Here is a 14,334-nt window from a genome sequence, read left to right as displayed (position 1 = left end):
CATGGAAATTGAGGAACTATAAGCAGCACATGCCTGGAGAGCAAGGTGACAAATATAAGCAGGAAAAGATGCTCCGACAACCATGAGATGGCGTCTCCTTTTGCAGGCATTCAATCCCACTGACCAATTTTACACAAACAATAAGACAATAATGTGTCTTTCTGCTTTTGAACAACTTTCTTGGGGGAATCCAGGCTATCCTACAAAGAAGAGAAAAAGACCAGTTCACTGGCTATGGCAATCATCCAAGCACAAGATCATGAAACCCAGAAACAGCAAAGTCAACACAGGAATGGAAAGAATAATTCAGAAATAATAAAAAGGGTTTTCTAATAAAATTCAGTGACTCATAGGACATTAAAGAGGAGGAGAAGTAGGCCTAAGATTATTCAAAGGATTATTGTAACAGTGATAAATGACTCACTGTGATAGTAAACTCAAGAAGAAGAACACGTTTTAGAGAAAATTAGAAACATTGATATTCATACATTTGAATTTGGATTGTCTAAAGCATATCTATATGATGATATCAATTTGGACAAGGAACACAGAGGCAAATTTCTGTCTAAAGAAAAAGGATGAAAATTTAAAATGTCTAAATGTGACAGGGTCTATTATCTAGAATATATATATGTATATATATGTATATATATATATATATATATATATCCTGAAAATCAGATTCATTAAGAAAGAAAGAGAGAGGAAGGAAGGAAGGAAGGAAGGGAAGGAAGGGAAAACCCTAAAAGGAATAGGCAAATAACTGAAGGAGACAATGAATAGAATGGGAAAACCCCCAATTATGTCAAACACGTGAAGAGAGTCTTAAACCCAGCAATATGAGAAATAAAAAATTAAAACAGCCATGGCATGTTACTCTATTTTACAATGCAGATATTGGAGAACTGGACATTTTAAAGCATTGGCCTAGATTTGAAGATGTAGAAACTCAGCAGCAGTTGGAAAGGACCTTAGGGAAAGCATATATTTCTACCTATATTTGGTGGAAACTAATTAAAGTCAGAATAGCCCCACCAGCACCTGAAGCCATTCTGCTCCTGGATACACAGCTTAAAGAAATGCTCACACCAACGCACAGAGAACCTATGCAACTAGAATTGAAGGGCGAAGTCATCTGGTTGTTCATGGATGAGGAAAACATAAGAGCATCCTAAAACATAGTCTTCAGTGAGAAAAAAAAAGTTAAGAAACCAAACACAAATTATACAGCACTCATCACAATAGTTAAAAGTATATGTAAATCAGTCAGAATCTGGTGGCTCATGTTTATAATTCTAGATAGTCAACAGGCTAAGATGTGAGGAAAGAAGTTTGTCGCCAGCCTGGATTGAAAATTCCATGAGACTCTTAACTCCAATTAACCTCCACCAGAAGTAATGGTGGCATTCAAGTGGTAGAAAGCCAGCCTTGAGCAAAGAAGCAAAGTGGGTGTGGAGACCCTGAGTTCAAGTCTCAGTACCAGTCTCAGTACCAGTACCAAAGAAAGCATACACAAGACAACAATATACACAAAGAAAAGATGCTCAAGAAACATATCTTTGTAGTGGTCTATAGTAGATAAGTCAATCAAGGGAAAGACAAGTACACTGATCTTTCAATGGGTCTTGAGATTGCCAATGGTTTTAAAGTAACAGTAATTGGTAATTGGGCCTTCTCTTGGACCAAGTATGGTAAGATGAGTGAATGGTATCAATTCAACTGTCTGTGCCTGATGTACCAAAAAGGGGAGAGGATGAAACTACAAGACAAACAACTGGAAGGTTCCTAAAGGACTAGCTGTTGTGCTGGCTGCTCTGGCTATTCTGGGACCCCTCATTTCACTCAATGTTCAGGGTTCCTCCTCAGAACAAAGTTCCACAGGTTGCTTCTGATTATCAGTGGGTTTGGCTAACAGGAGACATCAGCAAACATTTATGGGAGAGAAACACAAGATGCTGAAGTTTTCCTCCCTCCATGACAAGTCCCCTCTGAAAACCTGTCTTCCACAACTCCAGACTTCACTGGGCTGAGGTTCCCTAATCATTCTATACTTCCAAGAGGCTAGTACATTTCACTATGGCTGGTCCCAGGATGCTTCCTCATTCTCCACTGACCTTTTCAATGTCCTTATCCTCATATATATAATTTATGTTTTTGTGCTGGTCTTAGAGCTTGAACTCAAGGCTCAGGTACTTTCCCATAGCATTTTTGCTCAATACTAGTGCTCCACCCCTTCAGCCACAGCTACTTGTAGCTTTTAGCTAGGTAACTGGAGATAAGAGTCTCATAGATTTTCTTACTGGAGTTGGCTTCAAGCCACAATCCTCAGATCTTAGCCTCCTGAGTAGCTAGGATTACAGGCAGAAGCCACTGGGCCCTGGCTCATTCATGTTTTTATAGGCCAAGTTACTAAGTTTCTGTTATTAGATTCTCCTTGATAAGTCCCTTTGGGGCATGCTCTCTCTTTCCTACTTTGATCCCAACCAAATCAAGTGTGAAGTTGCAGAACACTAATTCCTATGCATGCTAAACATATTATTTTTCCCGTTATTTTAATATAGAAGATATAGCCCTAATTAACTGCTGGGGGCAAAATAATTCCATGATTTTGTGCAGAAACAATGTATGCAAACTGAGGGAGTAGAGAGTAACTCCCATTATTATGTCTTTCCATTGCCACGTGTACCATGCTGATAGGAGATGCAATGGCATGTATGTAGAGGATAGATACTTGCGTGCTTGCTGGCTTAACATTGTCTAAATCCCAACAACCAGCAGAGTGTGTGCAAGATAAAGCTACAGAACGTATTTTCAATTGGGGACTGGCAACCAAGAGCTATAAGCGACAGTCTCGGGAATAAGCATTTTCACATGTGTTCTATGGGTCATTTCCATTCCCAGCATCAGAGCCAGTCCTGCTGCATGATTCCGATGACCCCTGACCTCCTGAGAGAGAGTCCTTCTCTGGCTGTCTTATTTAAGCAACAGGCTCCAGCCCGGCCACTTATGGCTGCTCTAATTTCTCTTCCTCTTTGCTAGTATTACAATATGCCTTGCTACATTTTTTTCCTTTGTTATGCTTTTTTCACTTTTTTATTTTACTTTATTATTATTTATTATTATCCTTAAGTAGTAGTACAAAGGATTTGCCATGTAACAAAGCAGCTTGTGAGTACAATGCATCTTGATTAATGTCACCCCTTCCAACATTGTCACCCATCCCTCCCCTCCACCCACCTCCCTCACTCTTCTTTTTTTTTATTGTGAAAATACTGTACAGAGGGGTTACAATTACACGGGCAAGATAATGAGTACATTTCTTATCAAGCATTGTTGCCTCCTTCTTTGTTTCCCCTTCCCATCCCATCCCATCCTCTACCCGCCCACCCCCAACCCTCCTCCCCCCACCACCAAAGTTGTAAAGTTCGTTTTCAACATAACAACTTGTACATCTCATTGTTGCAATGGGTCCACCTGTATCCCTATTTAAACGATTTGTTTTTCCCCTTCCCCTCCACAAATTATAACAACATCAAATACAGTGAAAGCAGGGGTTATACTGGGGGAGGGACATACAAAGCAACAAAGAAATAATCTTATAAATGTGTTAGAAACAATCGCATGAAAGAAAAAAACATTTGAATACATATCTTAGGGTTCATTTCCCTAACATCAACTTATCTGACCTTTTCTGCTTGACTCAGACACATACTAGTTATTGCAAATAAGAGAAACCATGGGAGCTATGTTTCTTTGGGCCCAGCTTACTTCACTTAATATAATTTTTTCCAAGCCTTTCCATTTCCTAACAAATGGGGCAATGTCATTCTTTCTGATGGAGGCATAGAATTCCATTGTGTATATATACCACATTTTCTTGATCCATTCATCTACTGAGGAGCATCTGGGTTGGTTCCAAATCTTAGCTATGGTAAATAAGGCTGCAATAAACATAGTCATGCTGGTAGCTTTAGTGTGGTCTTGTTTGTGAACATTTGGGTAAATGCCCAAAAGTGGGATTGCTGGGTCATAGGGAAGCTCTATGTGGAGTCTTTTGAGGAACCTCCATACTACTTTCCAAAGTAGTTGAACAAGTTTACACTCCCACCAACAATGCAGTAAGGTTCCGTTCTGTCCACATCCCCTCCAGCATCTGTTGTTATGAGAGTTCTTGATTATAGCCATTCTAACTGGGGTGAGGTGGTATCTCAATGTTGTTTTGATTTGCATTTCTATTATGGTTAGGGAGGTTAAGCATTTCTTCATGTGTCTACTGGCCATCCTTCTTTCCTCTTCAGAGAAGTTTCTCTTTAAGTCTTTAGCCCACTTATTTATTGGTCAGTTGTTTCTTTGAAGATTTGTTGTTAATTTTTTGAGTAGACCTCGGAGTCAAAGCAGACACTCTGAAAACATTACAGGATGGACTCGAAGAAACCCTAGGTCTCCTTGGCACAGGCCGAAATTTTCTTAATAGAAACCCAGAAACACAACACATCAAAGAAAGGTTGGACAAATGGGATTGCATGAAATTGAAGAGCTTCTGCATGGCAAATGACATAGCTAGCAAGATCAATAGAAAGCCCACGGATTGGGAGAAGATCTTCACTAGCCATAAAACAGACAAGGGTCCCATCTCCCTCACTCTTCTTAATCCTGTAGGCTATGCACTGAATTCTTGACTACATTCTCCTCTTCATTCATCTATCTTTTTCTCCTTAACCCACCCCAGCCCTTTCAAGTGCCCACTTCCTGGTGTTTCTTTTCTTGAACTTTGATTTTTGCCTTTCTAAGGAATTACACTCTTTGAGATCTCCCTTGAAGCTACCATCTTTCGGTTATTACATGGATAGATACTGCATACCACTCAATGTATGGTTTCTCTTCTGTGTGGAAGCTGATTTAGATTATATACTTTTTATTTCTTTCTATTTTTGTCCAAGGCCATGACTCAAACTCCCTATCTGATGCTTGCTTTCACTCATTGGCTGGTGTTCTACCACCTAACCCATGCCTCCAGCCCTGCATATTTGTTATTCTTTGTCTTTTCCTACTGAAGTGTAAGTTCTACCATGGTAGGAGACTGTGTCGAAGATATAGAACGTGTTCAATAAATGCTTTCTGGGTGGATAAATGGTGAAATCTGGGATAGCACCAAGAGAAAAGAGGGTGGAGCGCATTCATTCCTTCACCAGTACATTTATGGGTGACAGCCTTCTAGGGTGAATTTTTTAATTGCCATTCACAGAGCTTGAACTCAGGGATGGGCACTGTCCCTGAGCTTCTTATGCTCAAGGCTAGCACTCTACCACTTGAGCCACAGTGCCATATAAACAGAATGTGGTACTGAGGAACCCAACCCATGGCTTTATGCATGCTAGGCAAGCACTCTACCACTGAGCCACATTCCCAGCCCTCCCAGGCTCTTCTTTATAATCAAAATATACTCTTCAGAGCTGGCTCCTAGAATGACTTCAGGATGCTGGCCTTGCTTGAGAGTTTGAACATTCCAAGTGAGCCAGGCTCTCCTCTACCTGTGGGTGGTGGCCTTTCTTCACAGCCCTTGGCACAGACCCAAGTACAAATGGGAACATCATAAATATTATTGAAAGATGATGACGCAGAGGGTCGTGTAATACCTCCAAGTGAGGTGGGGGTGGGTCTTGGGCCCCAAATATATTTGGAATATGTGTTACTTCTCTCAAATCATCTGGATCAAAAAGTTCTTAGCAGCACAACTCATCTGCACCCATAAACCAGACACATTCAGAATGACAGAGCCCCCCAAAAAGAATGGTGACAGGGCTAGAACTTCATTATTCTGGGGTAAATAGAATTCTTGTAGCATAGAAGAGCAGAGAAATTAAAAACACTGGGCGTCTTCCCTCGGGATACAACAATGATCTGTGAACAATGACCGTTTGTCTGAGTACTTGACCAGTCTCAAAGAAGCACACTGCTCCCCTTCATTCCAGAATCCCAGGAGTTTAGGCAGGTGGGTTAGTCCAGGGACTTCAACTACTCAGTTGTTACTCTTCCAGGCCTGTGACTGATGGGCACACAGTCCTATGATATCATTCAATTACTTGGGAAATCCTAAGGTATTTGGGAAAAGACCGAGCAGATTCTCGTTTTGAAGCTGGAATTCTTTTCCCACCTAGGATGAAAGATGCTTACACAGTGCCCATCATGGGAAACCACTTGGGAGCCGCCATGCAGATCAAATACCCCAAACCAATCCCCACGTCACAGCCCCACAGAATGCTGAATCCCAACTGGCAAGCATGAAGAATCCTTTTAAATGGTCACTTGCATATCAGAACAGGCCCTTTGTGAACTTTCCAAGCAAGGCTTCTGGTTTCTGACCGAAACGGAGATTTAATGGCAAAGGAAAAGGGTGGGAGGTGGAGGGGAATGAAGTGAAATCCAGAACGACTGGAAGATTTCCACAAGAAGAGAGGACAAATGGGTTTTGTTGTCCAAATGAAACCAGCCTCTCCTGGTGATTGTTTAGAAAGTTGCTGGCTGCCCCAAAGGAGAGTTGGGAAATAATCTCATCTGTTTTCCCAGGGACCCTCTGCATCCAATTGTACTTCTGGAATGCATTATTATTAAACACAATTCTATAATATTAAATACCTGCAAAGTACCCATTATCCTATCTGACTCAGTTCCTGGGGACTTAAAACATATAACAACTGAAAGATGCTAATAAGAAGATAAAAGGCAAGCAAACAGGCAGGGAAATTATTTGTGCTACTACATCTATAACAAAATATTGAATCTGTGGGCTGGCAAGGTGGCTCAGTGGTAGAGCACTTGCCTTGCACACATGAGGCCCTGGGTTCGATTCCTCAGCACCACATAAGCAAAAAGAAAAAAGCTGGAAGTGGCGCTGTGGCTCAAGTGGTAGAGTGCTAGCCTTGAGCTGAAGAGCTGAGGGACAGCTCCCAGGCCCAGAGTTCAGGCCCCACAACCAGACCCCAAAAAAATATATTGAATCCAAAAAACATAAAGGATCTTCACAAATACAAAACAAAAAGACAAAGAGACAAATTTAGAAATGGGCAAATAGGGGCTGGGAAGGTGGCTCAGTGGTAGAGTGCTTGCCTTGCACACATGAGGCCCTGGGTTTGATTACTCAGCATCACATAAGCAGAAAAGGGCTGAAGTGGTGCTGTGGCTCAAGTGGTAGAGCGTTAGCCTTGAGCTGAAGAGCTGAGGGACAGAGCCCAGACCCAGAGTTCAAGACCCATGACAGACAAAAAAAAAGGGGGGGGGCAAATACATTTCACATAGATACATAATAAGAAGTTATACAAAGACCAGTTTGAAAAGAGCTCAAAGCCATCGTTATTGAGATGTTGTGAACTTAAATCATAACAGTCATACTTTTCACTCTCTAGGATGGCTCAAATAAAGACCTTGTTATGGGTCTCTATGTGAGAAAAGTTCTTCGTGATGAGCTGGGAGACCCAGACAATTTGACAATAAACTGTGTCCCACCAGAACTCACACACATTGCAAACTGAGGTGTAAAATGGAAAGTCGTTGTGCTGTTTATGGCAAAACAACATAAAACTACCATAGGGCAAGCATTTTACTCCATTACTACTTACCATGGAGTGATCAAAAGTGTCCAACAAATAATTTACATAACAATACTAATACAACATAGCTAATGTTGAATTGAATGCTTACGCTTATGCATTTCACTGTCTATAAATTTTACTTCATGAATGATCAAATGAATAACACCAGAAGAAAATAACCACCCAAACCTGAAAGTGAGATTGTGCAGGGCAGGTCTCTTCAAAAATCATTGTCATGAGATAAAATGGAAAGATGTACCAGACAAAGAGAGACTAAAGTGACAAAACCAGATGTCATGTGGATAGGAAAGCTAACCATGAAAGGCATCTTCAAGTTACTCCAAAAACTTGCATATGACCTTTGTTTGACATGTCATAAAGATTTATTAATTTAGCAGGTTATAAGTAATATGTACATTCTGATCTCTTTGGGGATTGTATAACATATTATGTATATAGTGCATTTTAACATATGTGTACATTCTATGGAAAGATCTGATGGTAAATTTGAATTTGCCTATTAACATAGATAACTTGGAGAAGAGCAAGAGGTTCTCATTTGCTGCCTGTGTGTGCTAGCTTCCTGAGTGTACATACCTATACTCCTTTAATGATTTCTATTAATAATACCTATTGCTTTAGAATATATGTATATATATATATATATATGAGTTTTCACTATTTCATAAATTGAGGTGAATAATGAAAGGGCTGGTTAGGACAAGAAGAAAGAAAGCTAACCCTGAATCTCTACAGCATGATGTAAACTCCTGTTGGGAGCTTTCCATACAATCTCATTGATGGCTCACAACAAATCTATCAAGCAATCCGTTAATAAGAATACAAGCTTTTCATCATTATTCCACAATACTGTGAATTTCCGGAAATTAAGTAATCACTTAATCACAATCAAAAAAAAAAAAAAAGAACCTTGGGGAAGGGAGGGAGGGAGGGGATGGTAGGGGGAAAACAATGGAGGGGGTAACAATGTTCAAGAGGAAGTGTACTCATTACCTCACTCATGTAACTGTAACCCTCTGTATAGTATCTTTACAATAAAAAAATTTAAAAAATAAAAATAAAAAAAAAAGAATACAAGCTTTTGTACATAAGGTAATCTGACCCAAGTCCATGCTATCTACACTCACTTATACTGTACATACTTTTGGGTTTGGTAAATTCCATAGCTAAGCATTTATGAAGTATTAACGATGGACCAGGAATTCTGTTACAAGTTTTCCATGAGTGACTATATCCACACTTCATAATGATCCATGTAAGGTTGACAGTGTCAGTACTCTCATTTTGTAGGTAAGAAAAACAAAGCACTGAAATCAAAGCACAAAAAAATCCATCGGTTTCCACCTGAGTCCCGCACGAATACCCTCGTGAATACACCACAGCACGCATCCAAGTCCCCAGACTTTCACCACATCCCCAGAAAAGGGTTCCTGGCCGACAGAGGTCTACCATAAAGTATTCCACAGTCACATCCTTGCTTACCTGTCCAGGGCTGTACTGGTGGGCATACTTCTCCCAAACCCTCGAACACCCATCTGACGGAAATATGGAATGCAAGAGAGGTTGGCAGCAATGATGGCCAGGGAGTCAGAAGGACTCACAAAGAAGCCATTCTGGCCTAGGATCATGTAGCGGTCCTGTGGGAAGGAATGTGTAAAAATGATCAGCCCAAAGCATCTGCTGTGAGCAGCCCATTCCCATCCCCATCACAAGCCATTTTACTGCCATGTAAGTAACTTGAAACAATAAATGGGACCAAAGAGAGCATGGGAAACTTTATAAACCCCTGACTAACAAGGGCTCAGACTCTCAACACTTCTAGGAATGGATTCCACCAGTTGAAATGTGGATGGCTATTTCAGAGCCTCCAGACATAATACTTTCTCCCTAGAGCTCCTGCTGAAATAGCTCGTTTCTTACCACGTCACTTCCAACAAACCCAGCTACAAATAAGGATTTATTGCATGGACATTGTTTTTTAAAGAAGAAATCACTTCTTTTTAAAATTTTAATTGTCAAGGGGATGTACAAAGGGGTTACAGTTACATAAGGCAGTGAGTAACTGGTTACCCCCTCCCTCATTTTTCTCCCTCTTTTCCTTCCCCACCAATCCCCCCCCAAGAAATCACTCCTTGATAACATATGTTAATCTGAAACAAAGAAAGATGTGGCTATTTAATTGCACTATCTACTCATTTAATACTCTGATTTCCAGTGATCACATCCTTCTGTGGTAAGAGGATCAGCAGGCGGAAAACTTTCCCACTTTCCTACTTACCCCATCAGCATCAAATGCAGCTCCAAACCCATATTCTCCTCCTTTCATAGCTTCTAGAAGGGTGGTTGCATATGTCAGATTTGGGTCAGGATGTTGTCCTCCAAAGTCTTCTAGTGGGACGCAGTTTATTGCTGAATTGGCGGGGGCTCCAAGCTCATCACAAAGAACTTTTCTCACATAGGGGCCCATAACTAAAAACAAAAAACAAAAAAAGATACACAATGATAGGTAATATTTACAGAATCCTTTTATTGAGTATTTCATTCTGGTTAAAACAATAAGAGTAATAAAAGTGATTTAATAGCCTAGAACTAAAAAAGAAAGAAAGAAAGAAAGAAAACTCTGTAGGGTTTTTTCTTTAACAGACAGCAAAGAACATCAACATCAGTTATGATTTCCTGAGCATCTACTTTGTGCTCCTGACTATGTTAGGCACATATAAGATGTACTAATCAATCTCATTAGGTGAAAATTTCCCCCTCAAAGTTTTCTAAAATATGGCCTTGAAGAGATCAATTCTAGGACAATAACTTATAATCTGCTACTTTTCATATACTAAGTGCTTTCTTGGAATATACACAGCTCTGAAGAGCTCCTTCAGCAATAATCTTTATATGATCATTTGAACATTGCTAAGATCTGCAAACTGCTGAATAAAAACTGAATACTGGCTGGAAATGTGCCTTAGTGGTAGAGTGCTTGCTTAGCATGCATAAAGCCTTGGGTTCTATTCCTCAGTACCAAATGAAATGCTGGAAGTAGTGCTGTGGTTCAAGTGGTAGAGTGCTAGTTTTGAACAAAAGAAGCTCAGGGACAGTGCCCAGGCCCTGAGTTCAAGCCCCAGGACTGGCAAAGAAAAAAAAAGTGAATACTGTGAAAACTGAATAAAAAAACACTCTTTAAAAACAGAAACTAAGCACAGCTTAGCTACTCAAGAGGCTGAGATCTGAGGATTTCAGTTCAAAGCCAGCCAAGACAGGAAAACCAGTGAGAGTCTTATGTATAGTTAACCACCAAAAAGCCAGACGTGGCACTGTAGCTCCAGTGGTAGAGTGCTAGCCTTGAACTATTTGAATTGTGTCATGTACTGTGATTAAAAACAAATACAGTCTTAGCCAAATGCCAGTGGCTCACATCTGCAGCCCTAGCAACTCAAGTGGCTGAGACCTGAGGATGGAGGTTCAAAGCCAGCTTGAGCAGGAAAGACTCTCATCTCCAACTAAACACCAAAGAGGCAGGAGCAGAGCTATGGTTCAAGTGATAGAGTGCTAGCTAGAGGAAAAAGCTCAGAGACAGCACCTAGACTCTGAGTTCAAGCCCCAGGACTGGCAATAAATAAATAAACAAATAAGTAAATAAATAAAGTCTTAACCCATTCTATACTCTCACAGGCAGAGCCTCAAATTCATTTGATCAACTTTTGTTTTTATTAACACCCAAAGCAAAGACATTAAGAGCCCTGAAGTTTCCCAGAGCCTTCCAAATAGCTGAGCATAGCTAAGTTGTATGCACCTCTATGAATCCAACCTTCCTCACAGTTCACAAACTCCACATAGAAGTCTCCTTCCCTTTTCTCACCCACCCATCTGTGGAAAACTATGGCTTACCTCCATGCATTGCATCAATTCTGATCTTCAGCTGGCTGGGCCCAGTCAGCAAACTCTTAATGGCATTAAAGTCGAAAATGGTCCGAAGCAGGTTGAGATAGATATCCACAGGGTCCACAATCTCCACTAACAACAGGAAAACAAGCCAGACATCAATGACTCTACCCAGGAAAGAGACTTGAACTTGTAAGAATAGCCTGATAGCATTTAATTCAACCACAACACCATAATAACCCCACACCACACCTGGGAAGTTAAATGTCTATTTGTAGATACAAATCAAAGCATGACCAACACATGATGAACTTGTCACATGATCAGTGGCTATCACTAATATCATTATAACTTATTTGCAAAGGAAAAAAATTAACCTTAAGAATAATTTAAGAGAGGGCTGGGAAGGTGGCTCAGTGGTAGAGTGCTTGCCTTGCATGTATGAGGCCCTGGGGTCCATTCCTCAGCACTACATAAGCAGAAAAAGCCAGAAGTGGTGCTATGGCTCAAGTGGTTGAACGCTAGCCTTAAGCTGAAGAGCTGAGGGACAGTGCCCAAGCCCAGAGTTCAAGCCCCACAACCAACAAAAAAAAGACTAATTTAAGAGAAAAATGTCCAATGTCACCCCTTTCTGTCACCTCTTTCTCCTAATACACAAATATCAGCCAACCATCATCTTGGTGTATCCTTTCCTGTGGAGTTGGCCCAAGAATGACTCAATTGGTAAGAAGCCAAAGTATGACCTCAAGCCAGGCACCAGTAGCTCATGCCTGTAATCCTAGCTACTCAAGAGGCTGAGATCTGAAATCCCAGTTTAAAGCCAGCACAGGCAGGAAAGTCTGTGAGACTCTTATCTCCAATTAACCATGAGAAAAACCAGAAATAGAGCTCTGGCTCAAAGTGGTAGAGCACTAGCCTTGAGTAAAAAGCTTGGGGACAGTGCCCAAGCCCTGAGTTCAAGCCCCCATGACCAACACCAAAAAGAAGAAAAATAATGTGACCACAATGGTGACCCCTTTTTCCAAATGTCATGTGCCCACCAGATCCAAGAGCAAAATTAGAGATGAAGACTATTTTCCTGAGTTGTATCTGAAATCTCTTTGGTACCCAATGTAATAACCAATTTCCAGGTATTCTCCAAATACCTGAAAATCCTCATTAAATGCAAATATTTACCAGTGTTTGGCAACATCCAATGACCAGAAATCAAAATTTTTCCATTGTTTAATGTATGAAAGATCCAGAATAAAACACATTTTTTCAACTTGTCAATAAGTACATAACTAGTGTTCAGAAAATACTTTTCCCAGGAGCATACATGAGGATAAACAGGGTCAAAGTAGCTTGTTTTATGTGTGAAAATAGAACAATAAAATCTGTTGAAATTGGTTTAGGGAGTGGCAGGGTAAGGGAGACTGGAGATTGACGGGAATATATTGTATACATGAATGAAAGGTCACAACAAATCCTCCTTGTACAATTAATGTATGCTATTTTTTTAAAAAAGAGAAGAAAATACTCTTCCTCAAAGTAGTAAATATTTCACTCTTTAGGGAAGTAAAATTTTGTCCAAGAGCTTTGCTTCTGAAGTTCACACTGAAGTTTTAAAATGTATATGTGTGTGTATTGCTTTTCAAATTGGTCAAATAAATATTACTTTGGAGTTCTCAAATATGTAAACGTATACTGAAGGTATTTCTAATCACTCCCTTAATAATTTTCAATCACACAGGACTAAGGACACAGTTCATCTAGTGGAACACTTGCTCCATGTGCAAGACCCTGGTTTGATCACAGCCCTGCAAGGGTAGACACATGACATAATCATGATATTCTCAGGAAATCCATGTATCATATATAATTAATTATATTTTAATATGTGATGTGAAATTTCCCCTTCATTTGGTGAAATACACACCTTAAAACCTTTGTCCTTACTCATAAATCAATGCATATTTGTCCACTCAAAGATAATGTAATAATTCCTTTTTTTTTGTCAGTCATGGGGCCTGAACTCTGGGCCTGGGCACTGTCCCTCAGTTCTTCAGCTCAAGGCTAGTACTCTACCACTTGAGCCACAGCATCACTTCTGGCTTTTTCTGCTTATGTGGTGCTGAGTAATTGAACCCAAGGCCTCATGCATGCAAGACAAGCACTCTACCACTGAGCCACCTTCCCAGCCCAATATAATAACTCCTTTTTAAGAAGCAAGTCTGTTTTTAATTACCTTTAATCATCTTGAAATGAAGAGGCTTTTAATCAAGAAAATAAGCGAAATGTATCCACACACACTATAGGCCTACAATGGGTCAATTTGGGGCTACCTAAAGTTTATCTTGTACATAAAAGTTAATCTATAAAATAAAATTTTATAACCCCATTTTTTGAAGTTTTATTTTCTACCATATGATGGAGATTTCAATTCAGTTTCTTTCATTCTTGACCCGCTTGCGTAAAAACATATGGCATTTACAACAGATAGCACATGATGCCAAACAGAAATGTCAAAAACAAAGAAGCAAGAAGTCCAAGGAAATTAAAATTTTACATCCGGGGGTTGAAGCTGTTGACACTTTAAGGTAAAGCGCCAAGGACTGCTTTGTTTCCAATTAACTCAAGCCTTGCTCCGCTCCACACTCAAACCGGGGTGAACACGGCACATAAATTATCTCAAGCGATTATCTCCAAATTCTTCTTGAGAACCAGAGAATCCCTCCACCCACCTGCTGGTTATCAACAGCTTTTTAGGAGAAGCCATCCAACTTCACAATGTGACTCAAGCAAACAGCTGGAACCTGAGCTCACCAAAGATTTAGGACTCTTGGACAAGTATAAAAATTCCAAT

General features: G+C 40.2%; 1 protein-coding gene across 1 annotated transcript in view; it reads right to left on the bottom strand.

Annotated features, from left to right (window-relative positions):
- The window catches only part of Pgm5 (phosphoglucomutase 5), a 153,231-nt gene that overhangs the window by 120,044 nt on the left and 18,853 nt on the right, over nucleotides 1-14,334 (bottom strand). The window contains exons 4-6 of the mRNA XM_070035690.1: nucleotides 11,496-11,621; nucleotides 9,889-10,079; nucleotides 9,093-9,247 (exon numbers count right to left, since the gene is read on the bottom strand). Coding sequence (XP_069891791.1) covers nucleotides 9,093-9,247; nucleotides 9,889-10,079; nucleotides 11,496-11,621 — 472 coding nt within the window. The remainder of the gene's footprint in view (nucleotides 1-9,092; nucleotides 9,248-9,888; nucleotides 10,080-11,495; nucleotides 11,622-14,334) is intronic.

Source organism: Dipodomys merriami, unplaced genomic scaffold (assembly GCF_024711535.1).
Source record: "Dipodomys merriami isolate MVZ:Mamm:240054 unplaced genomic scaffold, mDipMer1.0.p SCAF_26, whole genome shotgun sequence".
Taxonomy (NCBI): Eukaryota; Metazoa; Chordata; class Mammalia; order Rodentia; family Heteromyidae; genus Dipodomys; species Dipodomys merriami.
The sequence above is the reverse complement of the archived record's forward strand: the minus strand, read 5'-3'. Positions and strand labels throughout refer to the sequence as shown.